At 35.1% G+C, this 26,613-nt stretch overlaps 1 protein-coding gene and 1 long non-coding RNA gene across 2 annotated transcripts in view; one reads left to right on the top strand and one right to left on the bottom strand.

Annotated features, from left to right (window-relative positions):
• LOC112541806 (uncharacterized) overlaps positions 1-6,321 on the top strand; it is a 38,179-nt gene extending 31,858 nt beyond the window's left edge. Inside the window, exons 4-5 of the long non-coding RNA XR_003085747.2 lie at positions 267-363; positions 2,607-6,321. This is a non-coding gene — a long non-coding RNA (uncharacterized LOC112541806). The remainder of the gene's footprint in view (positions 1-266; positions 364-2,606) is intronic.
• A 1,250-nt stretch (positions 6,322-7,571) lies between these two features.
• Positions 7,572-26,613, bottom strand: part of SMC3 (structural maintenance of chromosomes 3) — a 34,629-nt gene continuing 15,587 nt past the window's right edge. The window contains exons 13-29 of the mRNA XM_007437672.4: positions 25,553-25,766; positions 22,551-22,654; positions 21,081-21,180; positions 20,395-20,555; positions 19,467-19,608; positions 18,959-19,109; positions 17,713-17,865; positions 16,354-16,505; positions 15,953-16,111; positions 15,212-15,319; positions 13,583-13,691; positions 12,850-13,097; positions 12,539-12,751; positions 11,598-11,789; positions 10,576-10,753; positions 8,997-9,103; positions 7,572-8,317 (exon numbers count right to left, since the gene is read on the bottom strand). Of these exons, the coding sequence (XP_007437734.1) occupies positions 8,246-8,317; positions 8,997-9,103; positions 10,576-10,753; positions 11,598-11,789; positions 12,539-12,751; positions 12,850-13,097; positions 13,583-13,691; positions 15,212-15,319; positions 15,953-16,111; positions 16,354-16,505; positions 17,713-17,865; positions 18,959-19,109; positions 19,467-19,608; positions 20,395-20,555; positions 21,081-21,180; positions 22,551-22,654; positions 25,553-25,766 (2,563 nt within the window). The 3' untranslated portion in view covers positions 7,572-8,245. The remainder of the gene's footprint in view (positions 8,318-8,996; positions 9,104-10,575; positions 10,754-11,597; positions 11,790-12,538; positions 12,752-12,849; positions 13,098-13,582; positions 13,692-15,211; positions 15,320-15,952; positions 16,112-16,353; positions 16,506-17,712; positions 17,866-18,958; positions 19,110-19,466; positions 19,609-20,394; positions 20,556-21,080; positions 21,181-22,550; positions 22,655-25,552; positions 25,767-26,613) is intronic.

The following is a 26,613-nucleotide window of genomic DNA, read 5'->3' as shown; positions in this document are numbered from 1 at the left end:
CTTCATCATATGGCTGTAGAAACTAGTGAGTAAAACTAAAATGAATATAAATAAATATAACAAATTTGCTGAATTTTTCATTTTTACCATTTAAATGTTTGCATCAGAAATGTTAAACTGACTTTTAATTTGTGTTTTGAATTAGAAGCTAATGTTAATGCACATTATATGTGATCTATCAGATCTATTAATATTAAAATTACACTTTAACTGTAAAATTATACTTAATGCTAAGAACTGTCATTGCTTTATTCCTTGGAAAATAGGTTCCAGCATGCAAGGCTGACTGGAATCAGTACGGTCCAGAGTAGGAGTTCTACTTCAAAACATATAGAAGTTACCACTTACTTTGTGCTAAGAGAGGTATGTTCTGCCAGGATTTACCCCATAGCTTATTAGAGTAGCTGATTCTGCATTTCATATCACAAAGGAGAGCCCAAATGCAGTAATTAGGGTGTTGGAACAGGACAGTAAAAACTCAGATTAAAATCCACCCCCAGTGTTGGAACAACTTGGTTACTGTTCTGAAGAAATTTGAGGGATGAACGTATTCAAGAAGTTTTGTTTCATGTTACAATCCTGCCAATAATGAAAATATATTTTGGCTAGTCCATTTTAATCTAGACAAACAGAAACATGGAATTAATGTTACACAGTAATTTGGGGTTAGTAATCAAGCTCAGAGAAAAGAAAATCAATATAAGATTGGACAACAGTTTTTCCTGTTAGTACAACACAAATTATGTAAATTATGTATCAGTGTAAAGCTATGCACCTTCCCACAAAATGATTTTTTGCTTTCCAGAGGGTTCCTGGTAGACAAATTTGCAATAATATCCTGAGGTTAGAAGGATATAAGTCTGTATTGCATTAGATATGGTTGTACTGAAAACCTGGAGAAAGATGACATACTTTTGTATTCACCCATGAATAGGAATGATTTATGAGTTTCATCTTAGGAATGAATTGTGGGAGAATGTGTGTGAATGAAAACTGCTATGCAAGAAAATTCCAAATGTGAGCTTTATAAAATGCTTTAGGAATGGAACAGTGGGTTCTTTGTTGCATACATATTGATTAACAATGGAAAATTGAGTTACATTTGATAGGGCCAGCTACCTTTGCCAAAGAAAATATACCAAGAATTGTTATTCTCTGAACAGTGTGCTCTTAAATTTACATTATGGAGCCATATCATAAATATGCTTACTTAGAAATACATTTGCATTCAAATTCAAGTTTTATATCCAATCCTGTAATCCTATCCACTTTCTCAATAACCATGCATTTACTGTAAACATGTGTAAAATCTCCTATGACATGCATCACAAGATTATAATTTGTGGCTTCACAAATGTTACTAAACTTAAACTTACTAAAACTTTATAATTATAAATTGGCAATGGTAATGGCTGTTGGGAATTGTAATGCACAGAGTTCCACTGTGTATTACAGTAATGTTATTTGTGGATCTTTTCTCAGGCATAATATTCATTTAATTCTGTGGCATCTTGCCAATTATATGAAATTAAGGTTTAAAACCTTAAATGCATAAGACTTTAAAAGTCACAGCTATTTTTGAAAGTTCAGTTCAGGATACAAGAAAATTGCTAGGTCTGTGCACCCCCTTTTCCTAGATTAACCCGTGTAAAAATAGAGCATGGTCCACATATACTTTGTTCAAAGAATGGAAAAAGTAATATAATACATTTTCATAGAAATAAACATTTTCATGAAAATCTATTGTTTGCATTTTTAGCTCTATTATGTTTAGAAACGTACACTTCTCTGACAATACTCTGAAATTTCTTAATCTCTGAAGCACGTTGCATTATATTCACTCTATTAAGTTAACATGGTATATGTTAATGTTATGTGGATTTTGAACTGGAATGCAACTAATAAATAACATCTTCAACAAAATGTACACCTATGCATGTTTTTTACCTGGCTTACATATTCTATGAATTTGAAATGTAGGAATGGACTGCTTGTAAAAAAAATAAGCTTAATAAGCTAAGTCAAATGATAATGATAATAATGATACGTTAAATCTAAATTATTAGCTGGTGCAGCATTTTGCAGGTGTAGGCAACCCTATTGCATGTGGCCTCTCAGCATCTCTTGCCACTCCCACTTGGGACTTGCAGAGATTAAGGGCAAAAAATGGCTTCTTTAAACCTTGTAAAAGCTTAAAGTATCAATTACAAAGCAAATCCCAAACTCTAGAAAATGCTGGGGGGATTACGCAGTAAAATGATGCCTTAGACTTCTACAAATAAATCCCCAAATAGACCAACAATGTTGTCCATAATCATTCCCGTGACATCTGCAACTCTGAGAAGTTGTAGAAGTATGCCTCTATGTCTAGAATAACTTTGTGTCTTAAAAGTAAATCCAACATAGAATTTCAATCAGATTGAAACCATTCCTAGATTACAGTTCAGTACATAGATTTGTACCACATCTAAAATTGGGGGTTCTCTCTCCATAAAGTCTATATTTCAATCTTATATAGGACTTATTAAATTAGAATAGACTTTTGAATACAATAGAATGAGGTAGAATGATCAGAATTTATTGTAGTTTACCATTTTCTTTTACAGCTGATGGGAATAGACAACATTATAAGAAAAGCCTATTTAAATGATATGAGGAGATCCATTATCAAAATCAGAGGAGAAGATGGATGGAGAAACATATCCATATCAGAATATATCTTCATGGAAAACTGGCTGAGCCACCACCGTCACAGGGAAAATGGACCTTACATCCAGAGATTTTTTACAAAGGCTTAGCAAGATGGGGATGCCTCTTTGTTAACTTGTTCACAACAGCATACAACAAGTGAAGGACATCACCGTATGGAGTCATGACTGAAAGGCACGAGTACCTTTTTCAGCACTATCCAAGATAGCGTACAAGATAAGGTACTCAAGTCATGGGTGATTCTAATCATCTCATCCTGGACCAGTGAACTGTGGTTCTCTACCCTAGTGTACTGTAGGTAAGAAGACACCTGCGGAACCTCCCCAAATACCTGGATATCCTGTCTCAAAGTCTGCATCTAGATATTGAATTGAGCATTTCTTGAACACAGATGTTTCAGATTCAGCAGTAGAGGCCAGGCTCTATCAGTTGACTTGATATGCTTTTGGACAGGAATGCAAAAAGCAGACATTTTTGGCATCAGCAACAGGAGTCCCCGAACTATTGGGCTTCTTGCCTGCCTGCATGGTCATCCAGCTGCTTTAGAACTCATGCTGCTTGAAAGCCAAGAGGCACTGCACTTTTTTTCCACCTGATTCTATTGTTCCCTACATGGATTTATTATTGGCACTCAGGAAACTAATGACTGCCCCCTTCAATCCCATCTGACAGATTCCCATTAACATTCTTTCCTAGAAGATTGCTTTCTTGATAGTCCTACAGAGCAACTAAGGGTTGGGGATCTAAGGATGTTCTTGGGGGATAGATGTTGCACTAAAACCATGTAGTCTAGAGCCAGATCCCCACATTATATCCAGGGCAATTCCAAATCCCATTGATCCTAAGAAATTGTGCGTCACACTGATAACTATTTTAAGATATTGCAATCAGTCAGGAGGGTAGAGCCATTGTGAAATAAGATTCTCAAAAGATTTTTTCTTCATCTTAATTAATATTCAGATTTTGCAATCTAAACAAATTATTACCTCTCCCCTGGAAAAAATATTTTGTGCTTTCCTCTTCTTAAAAAATAAGCATTTAATAGCAAAGCAAGAAGGGATAAATCTGGTTTTATTCTTTTCCTGTATTTATCCCAGAGAGTCAATACATAGCTTATTATTGCATGAACTTTTATAAATTGTTTGGGTTTTTTGCCTCAAATCAGAAATATTTGTGCAAATCATCTGAAAATCCTGCTCTTCTGTAGAAGTGGCTAGGCCATGAGGAGATACAATCCACTCGGTAATCCATGTTGAACAACTGGCATGGTAATACAGTTTAAAATTAGGAACAACCAGTTCACCACACCCTTCTGAATCCTATAGAATCTTTAATTTAATCCTTGGTCTTTTATTGGACCATATATAGTTTATTAATTGTTTATGTCAGTAATTTAATACCTTGTTTTCAATATGTATTGGGATCATTAGGAACATAGAGTTAGGTTTTGGTAAAATATTTATTTTAATGGATTCAAATCTTCCTAGATAAGACAATTTTTCTTTTTTCTTTTTTTCCATCTGGAAATGTCTGCTGTTACATTTTTTCAGATCTGCAAATAATTATTTTTAAATAAGTCATTACTGGTTTTTGTGAAATTTCAATTGTGAAATTTCCTAAAGAAATTATTTTTGTTGCAATAATCTCAAACCCTGTTATTAGGCATTGCTTTTCTTTCTCTGATAAGTTCCATGCCAACATTTGGGTTTTAATTTTATTAATCTGGTAACCTGACGAAGAATTCTACTGCTGTATATATTCCATTAACAGTACTAAAGAATCTTTTGGCTGGTTAATGTGAGTACATCAACAGTATATAATTTCCATTTGTGTTCTTGAATTGCTAGTTTATCTTCTGAAATTATATTTTCTTGACATATTTTCATTGCCAATGGCTCTAATGCCAATAAAGAAGATGCACTGTTATAATAGGGATCCATTTACTGTCATCTTGGCTTTGTGTTATTTATAATTACTCTGCATTCATGTGAAAAAAAGTAGGGCCACAATGTATCATTTTCAAAATTGCTGGCATAGACGACCATTCTAAATTATCAAAAGCTTTTTCTGCATCAAGAAAAATCATAGCCATTTTCATGCTTCTCTGGTTTATCTTGTTGATAACACATAAATACACCTGATATTGTCTCTCATATATTTCTTTGGAACAGATCAAATCTGATTAGGGTATATAAATTGAGTTAAAAATTGATTTATCATCTTTGTATTGCTGTAAAAATCTTATAATCTATATTCAATTAAGAAAAAGGTCTGTATGATTCTGGATAGGTCCAGTGATTTCCTTCTTTATAAATCAGAGATAAAGGCTTCTTTCCATGACAGAAGTTCTTCATATCATTATTTGAGCTACAGGTTTTACCATAATTTCTTGGAGAGTCTTATAATAAGTAAATGTTTGATTCTGCTCAGTATGTTTTTAATTATAGTAATCAAATTGGTACTTTGGTATTCAGGAAATCTGTACATCACTACCTGGGTCTTCAGTGAGATGCTCAGGAGCCATACTGTTCCCATCAAACCATTCCTTGGTATGTGCCAAGTTCCCAGGCCGTATCTATTTTGTTGTTGTTGTTTAGATTCTTCTAATAATTAAAAAGTGAATGGAATGCTAGCATGCTGGAAAAAGTATGAGCCTTCAGCATATTGTAATTTGTATTTTCAATAATGTCTTAGCCCCTTATAGACTTCAAAAAAACCTTCATGCAAGTAGTGGATGAATACAGCCGAGTTTTACTTGCTTTCTGATACACAGACCTTCTGTCTCTTGCTGAACTCATTATGAAGCCATTTTGTGAGATTGCCTAACATATTCTCAGTATTTATATTATTATGCATATAATTTTATGTTGATTTTAATCTTATTAGTGCTTGGAGGCCTGTAGGCCACTTGGAATCAGATATGATAAGAGTGACAAGCAAGCCTAATACAAGAAATAAATGAGTAAGAGCAGAGATATAAGCTTTATTGTGCCAAGCACAAGGGAGTAATAAAGTAAGACACACTACTGATTAAATTGCAATTATCTCAGCAGATACAAGACCATTCCACAGAAAGGGTGTTCTTGTATCTCTTTTCACTCACCATTGTTAATGTAAATTTTCTTTTATGTGCAGCAGAGATGGTGCTGTAGAAACCTGGCCTAAAACCAGCTTGTTCAATACTACGTTTTTTTTTTTTTGGTATCTTCTAATCCATTACTTTCACATAAAGAAGCTTAGTATATAGTTTATTTATTGTCCTGGATATCATTAGACCATCTTATTTCTCTCTCATCCTTTTCTCGCCACTGTTCTGTTGGTGGAATAAAGGGTGATCTGGTGGGTTTCTATCTGGTTGGGCCTGGGGAGGTTGGATGATGCCACATCACTTTTCTATCCTGGAGCTGGCTGCTGAAGAATCACTACTGCTGGCAGCATCTTGCCCCCACAGCCTCTTTCTCATGGCTTTCTTTCTTACCCATGCAGCTGCTTGAAAAGCTCTTAATCTTTCTGCTCCAATCGGGGGGGGGGCAGTGCACCAGAAGCTCTAGCTGTTTTGAGCTCTGCTGTTGCTTACCTCCTTCCAGTTAGCTGATCAGACTCTTCCCCTGGTCCTTTGGCTGCTCTCTTAGCATATCCACTTAGCCCTTTTGATTTTGGCCTCCCAACAGCATGCCAATCAGCTGGCACAGAATGCCAGGACACATTTTCATGCAGTTGTTGATCGTCTTTCTTCGTTTCTTGGCTCCCAAAATAGACCTGACGGGAAAGCTGAAAGCAGGGTGTAGGAGTGAAGGGAGAGATTTTCTTCCACAAATATGTAGTCCTAAGCCCTGACTGCTAACAGAAGAGGCACTGTTAACTCTTTCCTGTCAGCTCCATCTCTTATCTCCAGTGATTGAGAATACAACCATTTTATTGCACTCTTGTTATACAATGCATTTCAGACATAGCATAAAACATCCACAGAGTAACAGACTGAAATGCTATATTTCATATGCTGACAGCAGCAAGAATCACAACACTGGAAAGGAGAAACAACACAAGGTTAGAAGACCAAAATCTACGGCAATGGAAAAAATGATTGTATATATTCGTAACTGATGTCTAACCAAAGTCAAGCAGGCTCCCTCATATACAACATACTGCACAACAAGGCAAGATCTTAATGTAAGTTTTATAAAAAAAAAACCTTTAGTTTAAAAACTAAATTGAAAATTAATTAAACAGAAAAACTAATTAAACAGATCTAAATAGAAATGAGTTACAAGTGTAGAAGTTTAAAGCCTAGTATAAAAATACTTAAGTACCAGTTAGAAGTTGGGGGGGAAGAAAAGAATAAAGGGGGGGGGCTGCTTGAATGTTTTTTCTTATAGACACACATTTTCCCATTTTTTAATTTTCTTAATCGTACTAAATCTCATCTTTTGAATTCTCATTTCAGCCCTCACTTGTGTAAACCATATGCAACATTATTTTTTTAAAAGTTCAATAACATAGATGAGTTAGAGATTCTACTATGTATGTAATTATATGTATGTATTCTATTATTTTCCCTTTCTTTCTTTTTACTTAAAAATTATGTAAAAGAAAAAAATACTGTATTTCAATTCTAAATGGGTAGCGATTTTAGTCTGTCATAGTACAGATTTACAGTACATTAATAATGTTCATATTTCTTATGGTATAAGCTTCTATGGACTCAATGTATTTGATAAAGCAGACAGTACAAAACACTTACATTTTAATAAAATTGTTTCCCATTTTCATTTTGTGCTTTCTAGAAATCAAATAGTAGGTGGACATAAATAGTTTGGCAATGAGAAGATGAACAGTGTTCAAAAGTGAGTGATTTCTTAGTGTTATGATTCTTAGTCATCTTTATTCTCTTGACTAAATAGAAAATAAATTTAACTGTGAGCCATTGTAGTACATAAATCACATGAAACGTTTAAAATCAGCTTTACAACAAATGTAGGTAACCTATCATGGTATCTATAAAATCAAATCATAAACTTAAAGTTTCCCATACATCCTATTGCCAAGCACTGATATGCAGACATTCCGTTCCCTCACAAATATTTCTTACATAATCAAACTCTAATATGTATGAAGTGATGGTAGCTGGTAAAAACAGTTTTTAAGAAGAAAATATATGTTACAGCATTAAAAACAATTGTTTTATTGAAGCTGTTTTTAAAAAATCATGTGAGGCAATATAACAATAAGATCACAACTGGAAAGCAAGAACTGGCTTTAAAAATAGACACATTTAAACAAGAAAAACATTTTACAAAAAAAAGAAACACAGAGAACACATTTTCAAGCTACAGATATAAAACAGATATTTTATAAAAGAATACAACACCACATGTACATACAGAGGACACCAAAGAAGTTAATGTCATCAAATGGTCTAATAAGTATGTTAAAGTAGCTTTTGAACAGTGACTGCATATTTTAGATGTATACAGTTGCCCGATGTTGGTTAAAATATTTTACACATTTTCTTAATGGACTGACAGTTGTCCTCCACTTAGCCATGAGTAGTATCATCTTCCACAAAGTCTTTGGCCATCTCTGCAGTGATCACATCAATATGGCTTACCTACATAAGAAAAAAGAAGGTATGGAAATTATTGTAATATCCAATTATGACATTGGACATTACAACATCATATTGCAATGTCCAATATCATAATCTGACATTACAATAATTGCCTATTAAGCATAGTTCATTTAAAATGCAAACTAATAATAGTGTAATGAATAATTCATAGTTAGTTGCCAGATTCCTTGCATCTACAATTCTGAATTCTGCACAAATAATAAAAAGCTTAATATGTGATAAAGCCCTTGTTATAAAAAATATACATGTACATGGCTGAAGTATGAGAGGCTTTGCAATAATCATGGGACCATATTTTCTGACACAATATATGTGCTGTAGTTTTGATATTATCATGATTTGTTACAGATCATGCTCTTTTAGTATGCTGTATACTGTAAACTGTCTAGAAGAAAGGGTGCACGTACGTGATCTAAATGTACCACCATACTGAAATGTATGATGAATTTTTAGGATATCTCATCAATTCCTTTGTTCTTAAGGTAATTAAACCAAGCTGAAATCTAAGCAAATTTTAGTCCTCGAATCAAGAGAAATTGATAAGAGACCACAAACACTTAATTTGAGACCAAATAAAACACACACTATTACCTAAATGTTATTTTTAACTTTAACCAGCATCCAATAATACTCATACTGTAAATTTTAAGCTGCATACCTTATTTCTGAATTTTACGCCATAGAATTTATCAGCAGATTCAAGCAGCTCAGGTCTGAATGTTGTGGTGATGAACTGAGCATGTTCTGCTAATTCCATGATCATATCTGAAATGTTAAAATACAGCACCTGTTAGTACATAATCTGAAACTTTAACACAAAATGAAACATCTGCAATAATAATATGGAATTTATTCCCACCTAAAGCTTAGTTACTTTCTGAACCAACAGCTGGTTCCCATATGACCCAAGAAGCAATGCTAGCAGTAGGATATAAAGTTGCATGTCACATCATCTCTTTTAAGTAAGACCTTATCAATTTGTGATTTGGTACTTTATATGACTTGGCTGTATAAAAATACACATTCAGCAGTCTGGCCATGGTTAGAGTTTCTTCACAAATTACTAAGTTAAATGTCAAAAGTAAGATAAGATACTTGTGCGTTTTATGATGTGCCAGAGAGAAAGGGGATAATTCAGATCTAAGATCTGACTTTAGAACTCCATGTTGTAGTGATGACTCCAAACATTTTGTACTCAAAAAAGGAAAAAGAACAAAAAAGAAAAGAAAACCCTGCATCCTTTCTACTGAAGCAAGATCTAGACATTGTAATTTATACTTTTCTAATATATACTACAAGGCATGAAATGTTGCTGACTCTTTAAAAACACTAATTGATACAGAATCTGGTAGTAATCTGTGAGCACCATCTTCTAGTACTCTGCCATTTCAAATGACTCCTATAAAGACATAAAGATACTGGTAATTTATTTCAGGATTTGTAATCAATGAAACAAAGAATAAATGCAGAATATTTTTTTATTTTTTATTTTTGCACATTTGTACACTATATGTTCTTTATATGTACTATACACTAATGTTGTACACTAACATTTTAATCTTCATGTGACTGAAAATGACCAACAAACCAGATTTTAAAAAATCTTATACGACTTTGCTTCCAACAAAGATCTCCTGTTGCTTATACTGTCCTTCCTATCAACTATACCCATGCATATTTGAATTGGGCACATATGAAGATCCTCTGGAAGTAACAAGTATCATCCTTAAGTGATACTGTAAAGTTTACAACCCTTATCAAGAAAAATATTGAAGCATTTTATAACTGAGCTCCTGGAGGACAACTATAAACTTCATATATACAGTCAACACATTAACAAGTTACATGAATTATATTCAAGAAGTAGCCCCAAGAAATGTTACTAGAAGCTTCCTAGTCAAATGGTATCAGCTATCTTTACACAGTCCACTCTAGCAGAGATTACATAATGCATGGACACTGCCATTCTGCCATTGGCTTCAAGATTTTGTGCCAAATACTTTTATTTAAAAATGATGCTTCAATTTTTTTTAAAAGTGAAATAAGCTAGCAAGACAGACAGACTGAGCATACATCTTAATCCCCCCTGCCCTGAAAGCAGATATTAGTGAAAGGTCTATTCAATACCACATACTGGTTTTGTTTCAGTAAAACAAAATAACAGAAAAATGGATAGAAAGGAGCAAGTACACACCCCATTTGCATTTGCAGTGATCTGCAAGTGTGTGTATCTGTACCTGAAACAGCCTTTCTGTGTTGGGCATCCAGGGCTTGATCAATTTCATCAAAGAGATAAAATGGAGCAGGATCACATTTCTGGATAGCAAAAATCAAAGCTAGAGCCACTAATGACTTCTGTCCACCAGAAAGCTGCTGCATTTCTCTCATTTCACCTTGTTTACCAGTAAATGACACCTGAAAAAAACAGCAGAAAAGCTAGTTTATTTATTATTTATATTTACTGTAGCTGCCCAACTCTAGTTGGCAGCTACAATACAACCCTGCTCCCCAAATCCATAAAAACAGATAAAACCTAAAACCACGGATTAAAATGATCTAAAAACAACACAAATCAAACAAAACAGCCCCCCAAAATACATTAACCCCACACCTGGGACGAAAGCCAGGTTTTAAGAGCTTTGCAAGAGGACTGTCAGAATCCTCACAAGATTTAATAGTAGATTGTTATGTTGGCTTGTTTAGCAATTGCTTTTTACATGCTGCGGTTCTGCCATTGTAAAAGGGGGGGGGAGAAGGAATGGGGAACCGTTAGAAGCAGATGGCTCCTTATCACAAGCACTGGTATGCACAAGGTCGTACCAGCAAGAGAATCAGGAGACCAGGAGGTAACGGGGGTGAAGGAGGGAAAAGTAAGAAAAACAACTTTTGGTGTGCTCAGGCTCAGTCTTAGCAATGCTTTGGAACTGTACACTTGTTCTCAATAAATGAACTTTCTTTTGAATCAATATTGGTTGCAAGGAAAGTTACTGGATTTGGGACCAGCGGATGGCAGATCGTTACAAGGACACTGTCCTTATCTCTGGGGGGGATGCTGATCCAGAGGGTGCGGGCTGTGGTAGAGAAAGCATGGTCCCGTAAGATGACAACATTTAATACAGGGACCCAGAGTGCACCTACTCTGCCAGAATGTACTGGGAGGGTAGAAACAATTGGAGATGATTAGTTTATTAACTCTTAAGTATTATCAGCAAGACAGTTATCAATCATTACAGACCAATTGAAAATAACCTTGCTTTACCCTAATTCCAACGCCAGTGAACTGGTCCACGGATGGAACGCTGCTTTGAGATCCTGATCCCTTTTCACTCTCAGCACTGCCTTCACCTTCATCTTGAGACTGACTACCTTCCACATCACCTTTCTTCATCACAAGGGTTGCTTTCCCCCCAGGCACCAGCTTCTGAAACACCTCACTGAAATTCTTTGACACCTTGATGAAACATAATTCAAGGATTATAAAGAATAAAAGAATGGAGTGGGCTGACTAAATGATCTCTGCCAGCAGATATTGTTTGATATGTATCAATAGAAATGTTATAAGCAGATCAATATATACATATATAACTTGTTCATGGAGGTGAGGAGAATTTCCATAGTTTCAGGATCCTCAGGACTTTGCAGAGGAGCTCAAACTCTTTTGAAACTAGAACTAGTTTAAAGTGCAGCAATTTTGAGTAAGCATCAAGTCATAGTAACCATGATTGCACTCTAATATACACACATTTGTAATCTGGCCTGCTCAATATTTTCAAATTTTCATTTTTGTTTTACTGAAAACTTGATTTAAAAAACTATGCTTACCAGATTCTTGGACAGAAGACAAAAGATTATTTTCAAGAAACTGAAGATGTAACCATACAATGGGAAAGGCTGAGAAAATCTTGGATTATCTGTTGTGTTTTGCTTTATATCACAATTGCAAACAGATTTTTCGGTTGGGTGTTATTATGGGTCTAAACAGCTGACAGTTATCACCAAATTATAATCTTTATGTTACAAACATCTCAGTTCACTAACGCTTTAACATAATAACTTAAAATAATATATTTTAAGTATTTTACAGCTAAAACCATTAGTTTTGGCAGGAAGTTAAAATTGCAAAATCCACTTATATTAAGGTGTTTAATTCATCCCAAAGAATATCCATTTACTATATAGTAGGACTGTTGCAAGTAATACCTGTTTGAAAGTCAGTTGGATAGCTTCATATTTTCTGAGTTCAAGGACATTCATCAACTCCATGATGGATTTGTAGCCCCTATCTAACTCTTCCTGACGTTTTATCAACTTCTCTTTCTGTTCTGAAAAGTTCACAAATTGATCTAGAGCTTTTTTATTAACATGACTATATTTTTTCAATTCTGTGTTGCATTGTTCCAGTTTGCGAAACAGCTGCATAAAAGAGTTAAAACAATTTGTCAGTGCATAATATTAACCAACATCTATCATCTCTGATTATGAAAGCACATAACACATGACACATCTGTTACCTGCTTCAGGCTCAGAGTCTGGTATTTTTCAAATGCTTCTTGGGGAAGAGAGCCCAGTTCTCTGATTTTCTTCATACATTCTTCCTTTTTCTTCAGAAGCATACCTTGCCTGTTAGTCATCTTTTCAAGTTCTTTTGTGTCATGATTGATAGCATCCATGTGTTCTTTCTCCATGTTCTTCCAACGTTCCATGCTCTTCTGAAGTTCTTTTATCCCTGCTTCTGTTTTATCAATTGAATTGTCCAGGTCTATTATATCAAAGTAAAAACAAAGTGCAAAAATATTAAACTATATAAATATATACAACAAAAAAATACATACTGAGGAATGGCTACAAACGGTAAAAAGAAGTAGAACAAAAAAAGGCCATATTGACTGGGAACAAGAGAAGGAAGTTGATGCAGGGGACAGAGGAAACATTAGATTTGAAAAATAGAATGAGTTAGAATGACTTAGCCCCAGCAAAGTTTAGGCCAAAAGCAAAGGAATCAACAATAAAATAAGGGCAAATGGTATTCTAACTGTTGAATCTTTCTAAATCATTTGTAATATGTCCAGATACATGATAGTAGTTCTGTTTGAAGAAACATTTATAACACTTAAGTTGCCCTCACTGTATTTTTTATCAGTTAATTTAGATTTGTTTATTTTTTCCTAACAGCATAAACATACATTTTAGGATGTTTTAAGAAAGTAAACTATTAAATTTCCTTGATTAAATAAGATTACCAACCATCTGATCTTGCCAATGTGTCCTTTACTCGTTTGTTGATTGCCTCAAGTTCAGATGTTGTAGCTGTAAGAACAGTGCCACCTTCTGTCTCTCTCAGTTCGTTCAGTTCCTGAAAGACAAAGAGTTAACAACATTTACATTCAGCAAATCATTGCAGTATATGGCCAATGTTCAGGATGAACAGGAATTGCAGTAACAATATGTGCAGAATCACACATTGTCCAACTCAGAATAATTTTTGTGCCTTCAAGTCAGTGTTGACTCCTGGCAACTGCCTGGACTAGTCCTTACATTTTTCTTGGCAAGATTTTGGAAGTGGTTTGCCACTGTCTTCTTTCTAGGGCTGAGAGAGAGAGACTGGTCCAAAGTCATCCAGCTGGCCTTGTACCTAAGGCAGGGCTAGAACTCATGGTCTCCTGGTTTCTAGCCTAGTGCCTTATTCGCTATACTCAACTGGCTCTTGCTATAATTCTAACCTAAGTTATTTTTAGGCTACTATTACTGTGGGGGGTTTTGGAGAAAAAAAATGCAACTGAAATTTTAGAGAAAAATCAAAAGAAATACTAAGACCAGTGTGGCTCCAAGAAAAAAGAATAATAGGAAATTGTGTCTTCGAGATCTATTGAACTCTCATTTCTAATACAAGTATTTTATAAAGCAGTCTTCCCTGACCTGGGCACCTTTTGCATGTGTGGGGTTCAACGCCCAGAATTTTGCAGCCAGCAAATAATGCTTAGAAAAGGCTGCTACATAACAAGATTAGGCATTTAATGATATCTGAAATCCTTAAAAGATTTTCAGGGAAAGCCTCCCTGCTCAGGATCATTTAAAATTTTTAATTCATAACATTAAATTGTGTTACAATTTAATCATCTTTTTCACACAATTTGGAAAATGAAGATTAATGGATATGTATCTAATTTCTAAACCACCTCAATCTTAAAAAGACTAGTCAGTCCACAAAGAGCAATGGCAATGAGCAAGCACAGAAATAAAAAACATAAAATACAATTGTACCATTTACATTAGTCCTGCAAGAGTTCTACACATCTGGTACTGATGATTCCCACCAAACAGGATCCAAAAGCTTCTGGAACATCTATGTTTTGACTAGTTTCTGGAAGACCATTAGAGTGAGAGCCACCCTCACCTTGGAGGACAAGTGTTCCATGGCAGGACTCCCTCCCACCATAATTCTCAGCAGATGGGGACATTCAACAGGCATTTTCTATTTGTTCAGATTATGCAAGCAAAAACAGTCTGGGGTAAGCTTCACAGATACCCAGGGCTGGAGCCATATAGGGCTTTATAAATAATAACCAGCACCTTGAATTCCCAGAAATAAATCAGTAGGCAGTGCAGCTCCTGCAGCAAAGGTGTTAGGTTACAGTAATAATATTGTTCTGTAATGATGTGGGCTGCTGCATTTTGTGTCACTAAAATTTCTGGGATCTCTGAGGTGCCAAGGGTATGAGTAACTGAAGCTGGTATATCAACAAAAGCCCTCCTGGCCACAGGGTTTAGACAAAGGATTTATTCCCCTGCCTCACAATAATGATAAGCAAACAGAGCCACTATGTTGAAAGCAACATTTGTTTAAAAAAGTGGACCAAAAATAAAGTATCTTACTTGTTCAACTTGGTCTAAACGCTTCCTTAAATTTTCATTGAGGTAAGTTTCAACTCTGGTAATGATGCCTTCAAGCTTGATTCTCTCATTCAAAAGCTGTCTGTTTTCCTATAAAGCAAGAAATATTAATTCAATTTTAATATTTTGTAGAATATTTCAAGAATTAAATAATATGGATTTTTAAATTAAAATAAAATCTTACTTACAGAAACCTTCTAAACTTCCCCACTACTTTTATGCACATGCTCCAGGTATATATTATAACCAGGGCCTTCTGAATGACAGTTAATAATAAGAAGTGTTTCTCAACCTCAGCAACTTTAAGATGTGTGAACTTCAACTCCCAGAATTTCCCAGCCAGCATGTTCGGTATAGAGATGACAAGAATGTTAATAAACATGTACTGAGTTCATGCATCATACTAGGTCATGGTTTGCTTAACAATGGTTTTCTGGCTAAGCTGTAATTGGTTCAAATGCTGAACTATAAATAAATAAACCCAGTGGCTGGAGTCAGACATCATGCTAAGCCAAAACTTTATCACATTATGGCTTACAAAGTATTTGTAAGCCCAGTCATTATACCAGATGCATAGGTAAAAATATGCCTATATATCTGGTATAAATAAATATTTTGGCTACTTATACAAAGTTAAGTTAAACAAATTCAATTCTGTTATTTTTTAATTCAATAACTCTCAAACATGATTAAGACTGCAATTTGATTCTGAAACATCCTTACTTGTTGTAGCTGTCGGATTTCATCGTTAAGCGCATCAACTCGTTTTTGGTCCTCTAAGCTAAGTTGAGACAACAGGTCTGTTCCCAGTTCTGCTTTTAATGATTCTCGGGTTGATTCCATAGCATGTAAACTTGCCTCTAAACTTTGTAAACTCCGTTGCTAAAATGAGATTAAACCAAGTGTACTTATTTATTCATGAAAGGACCCTTCTGGTTCAATTAATTCCATAGATACGGATTTTCCCTCCATCACTTACTTCTTTTTTTGAAACCACTTAGCCTAGTAGCTATAACCCTATTCTTTTTCTCTGAAATCTACAGTTCAAAGATATGTTGAATAGTCAACATTTGAAACTAGAGCAAATGCCTCCCAAATGGCAAACATTCTGAGATATTCTGTACCTTAGGCATAAATGTTTTTTCTGACTGCTGTCTCTTCTCTTTCAGCATCTTCATCTCTGACAAAATGCTGTCTCTGGAAGCCTTGAATTTTCTTTGCTGTGTTTCTATCTGCTGCATTTGGTTCATCAGTTGATCAATTTCATTATTAATTCATGCAATGTGCTAAGGATAAATTCTGTCCATTGTTATAATGATGGATTATGTATAATCCAATATACTAAGATATTTATAAGTTTCCTCATATAAATAATACTTCTCAATTACATTATTTTAGGAGATAAAAGTTAAATGTTGTTAACTTGCCATATAATAAAAAAAACCCAATTTGCTGAAAATTATAGATGAGTAATCATATCACCTATTTGACTTAAACAACTAATGGGAAACTATTTTATTAACAGAATTTATAGGATTCTAGGTAGCAGAGAACAATTCCAATATCCAGTAAATTAAATCAGAAAATCATCATTTTCACCACTATCATATCATTATCTAGCTATGATGGCCAGCCAAACACAATTAAGGGCTGAACGTCTGCTAGAGTAATACCAATAACTTTTTTTTCCAGAAAGCAAGAAGGCTTGGAGCTACTTGCACTTTCAGAGGTAAAGTGGCCCATAGGGCATGGGCAATTATCAGTGATTATCACACAAATGTCACAACATTGGTCCTGACCCTTTTAAAGAACTATACTATATACTTCAGTGAAAAGAATGGTACAATTTATAAAAGCCAAAATTCTTCCCTTTTGAAAAGGAGAAATGAGTTCTAGTCAACATTCAAAATTAAATTGCAAGACTAGCAAAAATGAATTCATAAACAACAGGGCAGTGCCACTGCCTGAAGAGGTGTTTTGAATGTGCACAAGAGCACATATGAAGCATCTCTTTTCAAGAATTAAAACATCCTTATCTTTTGGTAGGCTCACACAGCTACTCCCAGCAATTTCTGTGTGTGTGTTTGCATACAGCCATTTCACTTCTTTCTTTTTCTCCTGGAGGAGCCTGGAAAAAGTCATGTCTGGTTTAGCGAGTCAAAAATGTATGTGTTCCAAAGCATCTCTTTTAAAGGATATGTGCAGCCTTAGTGAAATGAAGAACTATCACCTGCATATACCTCCAGTTTGAACTTCTCTTCCAGGCCAAATAACCTTAACAGATTCTCAGTTCAGTGACTGAATAAACATCCCTTTTGAATCTCCAGACAATGGCTGTGATGTATGGATACATGTATTCACATACATAAAAGTTACCAATAAAACTAAAGATGTTTTCATCATATTCAAGTTAACTGTTCACTTAAATGCAGGACATCTCACAACAGTATTTTACAGACAAGCAACTGATCTATCAAGGATATTTTCAATGTTTCTGCGTAGATTTTCATTGAGTTTTGCTTCAAGTTCTCCAAGTTCTTCTTCTGCTTTCCTAACATCTTTTTGGAGTTCAAGTCGAGACTTTCTTGTATCATAATAACCTCCAGTTAAAGCCCCCCTGTGACTGACTTGATCGCCTACAACAAAAATGAAGTTTTGTTGAAAAAAACTATTTCAAACTGGTCTGCACATGAAACAGTTTGCCTGTTAGAACACAATGTCATAAGTTACATGCACAAGATGGATAAAGCCCAATACGTTACTTTTTCTATGTGGCCAGGACAACAGGTTACCAGCATTTACTTTCAGCTAAATTCTAATTGTTATCTCATGTGAACTGGGGGACTGCAGTTTATGCAGACAATGGTTAAACAAAAATGTATGTGTTCCAAAGCATCTCTTTTAAAGGATATGTGCAGCCTTAGTGAAATGAAGAACTGTCACCTGCATATACCTCCAGTTTGAAGTTCTCTTCCAGGCCAAATAACCTTAACAGATTCTCAGTTCAGTGACTGAATAAACTTCCCTTTTGAATCTCCAGACAATGGCTGTGATGTATGGATACATGTATTCACATACACACACATACATCAATTATTACAATACAATCCACAATAGAAGGAATATTGAGATGTTACTGAAACTTTTCTCAGTACACATGAGAAATGGAGACATTAGCAAACACAAAGCTCACTTATTCGAAGCTTCTCTTCTCCCATGATTTAAAATGAAATGCTAGCACACTGGATTTCATGTTGTGTTGGGCAGTAATTAAAGGATCAAAGCAAACTGGAAAACACATTTACAGGTAGTCCTCGCTTAACAACCACAACTGGGACTGGAATTTAGATTGCTAAGCAATGTGATCATTAAGTGAATCATCACGTGACTGGATCCAATTTTCCATCTTTGTTGCAGTGGTCATTAAGCAAATGGTTGTTAAGTGAATCATATGCAGTTCCCCACTGATTTTGCTTGCTGGAAGCCAGCTGGGAAGGTTGCAAATGGCAATCACGTGATTCTGGGATGCTGCAACCGTCATAAATACAAGCTGGTTGCCAAGCACCTGGATTGCAATCATGTGACTGCGGGGGCACTGTGACAGTAGTAACTTTGGGCACCAGTCATAAGTCACTTTTAGCACCGTCGTAACTTCGAATGGTTGCTAAATGAACAGTCATTAAGCAAGGACTACCTGTACATCATAAACCAAACCATAGCCAACCATACCTTCCAAAGTAATACAATCCATAGTAAAAGCTCTGGCCAGCTGTGTAGATACTTCCATGCTTCGACAAATAAGAGTCTTTCCAAAAACATGTTTGAAGGCTTTATCAAATCTTGGATTGTACCTCAATTTACTGATCATTGGAATAGCATCCTGAAAATAATAAATTAAATCAAACAGCTGAAAAAAACCTACAAAACCACTAGAATTTAACTTAGATTCAATAGATGCAGATTAAATAGATTGTATGATCCAACCCAGAATCAATATAAAAAATATAAAGTATCAAAATGCAAAATATAAATAATATTGAATGCGAGAAAATTAAATCAAGGGAAAATATCATGAGCTTAGGCTATTCAAGATCACAACGTACAGAGAGACACAACCCAGGAATTACAGTGCTTATATTTTTTTTCCATTCTAGTTATTTGTAGCTACCTTAATATGAAGATACTACAGTTATAAAACTCAACTACCAGTAAGTTATTTAAAACAAAACAAACTTACATTTGTTTCAGGGTATGCAGTATCTCTAACATCCAGTTTGTTCAGAGGAAGAAAAGTCACCTCCCCTGGTAGATTCATTTTATTGAACTCCATTAGTATTTTAGTACTAACCTCATCAGAATCTACAATATGGTAAAACAGCCTATCATAAAAGATAAAGAAAATGAATTAAGGTTTATTGTCATTAAAACAGCATAGTATGTCCCATTCTGTGATGGAATGGAATTATGAAGGCCAGGCTCAGGGAGATAAGCATTTTCTTAGCTCGCCGCAAGAGCATGGGAACTACAAGAGGATGAGACTGGCACCTCCCTGAGGAATTCACACTGTTGTGGCTGGCTGACTTAGGAGCTGGGGTTTCAGTCTGGGAAGATTCTTGCTAGAGGTTGTAGCTAATAAATATAGCTGAACTGATTTTGCATTGTCTCTTGGAGTTCCCTGGGCTAGGCCTGACACATTCCCAGTACATAAAGAAACTATGCAGCCAAATGTGTGTACATAATCTTATCTTATAATTGAGTCAGGCAACCCTTGTTTCTCTTGGATGCAGGGACTGCTTGCTTTTGCACTATGCTTGCCTGTTTCTTACAGTAAAGCTATCATTACATCATACAACAAGGTGGTTTAGCAGCCCCTGCTTGCAAGCCTGACATCGATTAGGGCTGAGAGGAAGAGACTAGCCCAAAGTCTTCCAACTCGTTTCCATTCCTAAGGAAGGACTAGAATCAGAATTCCCCTTTCCTGGTCCAACACCTTAATTACTACACCACGCTGTCTAATAGGTTGACAGCAAGGATTGTTGGAATTGTCTTCAAAATATTTGGAGCAAATTAATTTGCTTAGCCTTGCCTCAAAAAACAAACTTAATTTACCATTTCAAATGCAACACAAAACACTGTCATAAAAAAATAACTAGTGATAACTATACCTATTTCCTGCAGTAACTTCAACACAGGTGTAGAAGGCAGGCTCACATTCAAAGTTATTCATCACTATTCCATGATAGCCACTCAAAACATGTTGATTAATGCCTTTACGCCGAAAATGCTCCAGAACCTTGTTTATGCTATCAATGCCATTTAGAATAGCCTGTTATAACAACACAGAATTCATTGTGTATCCAGAATTCATTTTATATCCTGTATAAAATTGTCTATGTCCAATGCCATTATCATTTTTACATTTCAAAGGAACCCATCCTCACAAACTTGATTATTATCTTATCTACAGGAAAGAAAAAAAGTCTTCAGATTTGCTATTACTTTATAAAATTACTACAATGTTTTTCCCTGCACATTATAAGATACAATAAATCCGTCATTTATATAAATAAATTTGTACGGCAATACTATGTGAGTACATATAGACTTAAGTAAATGTTTGGTGCATGTAGGAGCTATTTTATAAAGAAATCAAATTCTGATAAACCATAAAATAATTTTATTTCAACAAAGTTTTTACCTTTAAATAGTCTTATTTAAAGATAAATAAGATAAAAATAAAGACCCTACCGTTCTACCATGCCCCATAAGATATTAAGGAGTCTAAACGATAAGAACTATATTATTTGCAATATAAGCCTTTCAGCCAAACACCAGTAATGTCATGGTCTACCTTTCCTGTTGCTGCTCTAAGAAGTTGTTGTTTCTTTTCCAAATCCTCTCTCTTTGCAGCAAGAGCTTGCTGTTCTGCATTCTCTTCTCTCCACAAATAACTGAAAAATATTTTTCAAAGACAGCCATGTTAATAATATGTAAATATTATTATTTAAATATAAAATATTTAAATATAATAATATTTAAAAAGAGGCAACATAAATAAGATTTTTATAAATGTGCTATGCAGCGTTTCAAAGTGGAATACCTATATTTAAATTCTCTCATAACAAAAAATCTTCTCATAAATTACTTTAATTCATTCCAAGAATTATATCGTATACTATATCAACTCTATTGTCATCTGCCTTGTATACTAAGTAGCACCTCAAACAGATTTATGCTTCATAAATTTAAACCTTTTAAAACCTATTTTTAGGTTGTAAAATATTTAAATGCTAAAATATCTGCCTTTAGAATTGGAGAATAAAGCATATGTAAATCATACTACATCCCCCAAATAGCCAAATTATTTTCTATGAACCAGCTAATTCTATTTTTTTATAATAATTTTCAGTTTTTGGAAAGTTAAAAACAAGTATAACCCCAAGAAGCCTAATTTAATCCCATAATGGGAAAACATATTAGGTTAGTGGTTCTCAAATTGTGGATTCACAACCCCCTAGGTTGGAGCAAATTTGAGAAAAGTTGCAAAGTGGGTGGGTGGGATTTTTTCCACAAAGCAGAATCCTTGCCAGAACTTGCTTCAGCTTTGCCTGGACAAGCTTACAGGTTTCCAGCTTTGTTCAAGGCCAGATTAAATTCTGACACTTTTCAGCTTTGCATTTTCAAGCCCAAGACACACAAAAGTTGGATTGCTATTAAACTTTCTCCCACTCTTCCTGGACAAGCCAGAAGAACTTATTTTATACATGGATTACAACTTAGGTATTAAAAGTGGTATATTTCTACCTCAGTGAAATCATTGTTTTTATTCATGGGGATGGGACTTATAAAAATTCTTCTATTATTTTAGTAGATCATGATACTGCAACATTTGAGAACTTGCAGATTAGGCTGTAGTACCCACAGCCTAATGGAAAATTATTTCCTTCTATCAGCAGGATAGTAAAACACAAGCATTGTTTTTGAACTAAGGGCTGCATTTGGCCTTTGAGTAGCATGCTGAGGGACACATTCAGAAATGGGAGTGCAAGGGCAAAAGCTAAGTTTAATTTAAATGTAAGCTTAATTAACACTGTTATTAAATGATTAATATAATTGTTTTCAACACACTGAATTATAATTTAAAGCAAATGTAGAAGAGCCATATCCAAGGATTTTGGAAGGAAGCCTCTAGATGCGCAAGCTGAGCACCCCTGGTCTAAGGTGACATCTTCATAAGAATACATTTTAAAAATAGAGAAATTTACACACACATACTCTCACAAGCATAAGTACAAATGTAAAGCCACAATAAATTACTAACTTTCTTTCACTTTGTAGTTCATCTTTTTTGTTTTTTACTTCATAATATTTTCTGTCCAGTTCTTCAACACGAGCTTTCACTTCATTAAGATCTTGATCCAATTTCTAATGTACATAAGAAAACTGTTTCAAAATACAACATCTCACAATTTTCACTAACTTTAACATACTTTGTCAATATTAAGCAGCATCAGCTTTACAAAAAAATCTGGAATTCAACAAATTTATTTTCAGCATTTAGATAAACAACCTTAAAAAACAAGCAATTTAATTGTTTTTAATATAGATGAATGCAAATAATTAATACAAGATTTCAATCATACTCATATTTATTAATTGATTCTGCAGCTGGAGAAGAGAGAATGGATCATGTTGTCAATTTTGTACCCTACCACCTGATGTATATATGTTAAAAATGTTCCTATGGGTAAAGGTACAATTATCATGATCTTTACCCTGGAAAACAAAAAAGAACAATTCAAAGATGATGGCCAATGAAAGGAGTTCATGAGGCCAGAGTAAACACCTTATATCAGACAGAATGGGCCACAACTGAATCTATAGAATATCTGTATAAATCATCACAACTGAGATCTAATCTATATTCTGAAAATAGAAATATCAGATACAGTGGGGCAAAAAAGTATTTAGTCAGCCACCAATTGTGCAAGTTCTCCCACTTAAAAAGATGAGAGAGGCCTGTAATTTTCATCATAGGTATACCTCAACTATGAGAGACAAAATGGGGGAAAAAATCCAGAAAATCACATTGTCTGATTTTTAAAGAATTTATTTGCAAATCATGGTGGAAAATAAGTATTTGGTCAATATCAAAAGTTCATCTCAATACTTTGTTATATATCCTTTGTTGGCAATGACAGAGGTCAAACGTTTTCTATAAGTCTTCACAAGCTTTTCACACACTGTTGCTGGTATTTTGACCCATTCCTCCATGCAGATCTCCTCTAGAGCAGTGATGCTTTGGGGCTGTCGCTGGGCAACACAGACTTTCAACTCCCTCCAAAGGTTTTCCATGGGGGATCTGGAGACTGGCTAGGCCACTCCAGGACCTTGAAATGCTTCTTATGAAGCCACTCCTTCGTTGCCCGGGCGGTGTGTTTGGGATCATTGTCATGCTGAAAGACCCAGCCACGTTTCATCTTCAATGCCCTTGCTGATGGAAGGAGGTGTTCACTCAAAATCTCACGATACATGGCCCCATTCATTCTTTCCTTTACATGGATTAGTCGTCCTGGTCCCTTTGCAGAAAAACAGCCCCAAAGCATGATGTTTCCACCCCCATGCTTCACAGTAGGTATGGTGTTCTTTGGATGCAACTCAGCATTCTCTCTCCTCCACACACGACGAGTTGAGTTTAGACCAAAACGTTCTACTTTGGTTTCATCTGACCATATGACATTCTCCCAATCCTCTTCTGGATCATCCAAATGCTCTCTAGCAAACTTCAGACGGGCCCGGACATGTACTGGCTTAAGCAGGGGGACACGTCTGGCACTGCAGGATTTGAGTCCCTGGCGGCGTAGTGTGTTACTGATGGTAGCCTTTGTTACTTTGGTCCCAGCTCTCTGCAGGTCATTCACTAGGTCCCCCCGTGTGGTTCTGGGATTTTTGCTCACCGTTCTTGTGATCATTTTGACCCCACAGGGTGAGATCTTGCATGGAGCCCCAGATCGAGGGAGATTATCAGTGGCCTTGTATGTCTTCCATTTTCTAATTATTGCTCCCACAGTTGATTTCTTCACACCAAGCTGCTTGCCTATTGCAGATTCAGTCTTCCCAGCCTGGTGCAGGTCTACAATTTTGTTTCTGGTGTCCTTTGACAGCTCTTTGGTCTTGGCCATAGTGGAGTTTGGAGTGTGACTGTTTGAGGTTGTGGACAGGTGTCTTTTATACTGATAACAAGGTCAAACAGGAGCCATTACTACAGGTAACGAGTGGAGAACAGAAGAGCCTCTTAATGAAGTAGTTACAGGTCTGTGAGAGCCAGACACCTTGCTTGTTTGTAGGTGACCAAATACTTATTTTCCACCATGATTTGCAAATAAATTCTTTAAAAATCAGACAATGTGATTTTCTGGAATTTTTCCCCCATTTTGTCTCTCATAGTTGAGGTATACCTATGATGAAAATTACAGGCTTCTCTCATCTTTTTAAGTGGGAGAACCTGCACAATTGGTGGCTGACTAAATACTTTTTTGCCCCACTGTATGTGGTTGAAACTATATGTTTATTAATTATGTTTTAACTATTCAATGTTGTTTATCAAATTGATAGACTTTTTCCAGATTAACTGTATGCATGAAGCATTTGCAGAAGGATGCTTACAAAAGGGAAAGCACTTCTCCTCCAACTTACTATACTACAGCTATTAGGGATAAACTCAAAACATCTGGTTTCAAGTGGTTTGTGCCCAAACTGAAACATAGGGTAAAATAACAGGGTTTCATTGTATATGGAATGAAGCCAGGTGTCAGGCTTTACCTCACAGGCAAGAATGAATCATTTTCACAAGAAATCCAAAACTCAGATAAGTAATATTTATTGAAGCAAGTAAGGTGCTTCAGCAATTACAGTGATTCAAGAACAAGTGCTGTGTGTGTGCCCACGTGTATGTATATGTGTGTGCTTGTGTATATGTGTATATATATGCATGCATTCCTGAGTAACTATGTTTCATTTTCCTCTTTACCCTTATTAATGGACTACTTCACAATCTGAGATGTAGTATGAGTGTGAGGAACTTTTCTTGAATAAAACAATCTGTGAACGATGTGCAAACTAGGGCTTAATAACTTCTTCAACATACAATGATTAACAACATCCTTGCTTAGCATTATGTTTGTGAACATGTGTGAGATTTATGAAGGTACAGTTTACATATTATAAATAGAAGTGTAGTTTCCAAGGATAGCTCATTCATTGTTATATATAAAATACATAAATCAGGCTAAATTATAAGTATAAACAAGCTCAAATACTTACACTGTACTGCTCCAGGTTCTTCTCTTTGTTAGCCTCTGTATCTTCCAAATCCTTATGTATAGCTGCAATCTGTCGCTTCTTGTCATTGATGGCTTGATCTAAGGATCTGAGTTCTTTCTTAATCCATTTATCTCTCTCTTCTTTAGAGGTAAATTGACTTCCTCGACCTTGCTTTGCATAAAGATCAGTTCTCTCCTGGGTAGCCTGTGCTAGTCTGTTGAAAGAGAAAAATACAATTAGAACTAGTTTTAACAGAGGTATTAAGTCATAAGCAAAATGTATTCAAATTTAACAATGTTATCATAATATATGAATTCATTTTCTTAAACTACACGACTGCTTCAGAAAAATAAACACAAGATAAACATAACTGGTTTTCGTTTAAATCTAAAATTTCCACTTACTTTTTCCATTTCCTGCTCATATAAATTATAGGACGTGTAATGCAATAAGGGCATGAAATAGGGAACTTGTACTGACCAAAAGTTACACTTCGGTGTTTTGTTTTGTTTATTTTGCCTTCTAGGTAAAGAATAAATTGTAAGACTCATGATATACAGAAGATAGAGCTATACTGCAAAGTGAGCATGACTATGGAAAAATTAACAGACAAAAAAGAAAAGAGACAGCTTCTGAAAACAAAGTGCCAGAAAAAAAAGGGGGGGGAGACAAATGTGAACAAAGAAAATATTTTATTCCTAAGCGCCAGTAAAAATATATTTTCCAATGCATTTTATAAAAACATTACTTTGTTGAGGCACTTTATATCTCTGTAAACCAGTCAAATTGTGTTGCTGAACAAACTGACTGAAGCTACAAGCAGCTGTTACAAATTATAACAAAGAAATATTATGCTACTGCAGTATTTGCATCTGACCAACTTACAGAGACACACAGTTCCCTAAAAGGAATATTTTTCCAAAATGTACTTCGCTTAAATATAAATATTTTTATGTGCACTTGGGAATCGTTGTTCAAAACAAAACAAAACACAAACTTTATAAACATGTAAGCTTTTAAATGGTATTTTAGTACCAATTTCAATGAGAAATTGCATCTCT

This window comes from Python bivittatus, unplaced genomic scaffold (assembly GCF_059951505.1).
Source record: "Python bivittatus isolate LINGU-HERP-01145 unplaced genomic scaffold, Pbiv_v1 ctg000980_np1212, whole genome shotgun sequence".
Classification (NCBI taxonomy): domain Eukaryota; kingdom Metazoa; phylum Chordata; class Lepidosauria; order Squamata; family Pythonidae; genus Python; species Python bivittatus.
Note: the sequence above shows the minus strand (reverse complement) of the source record. Positions and strands in the feature narration are given on the sequence as shown.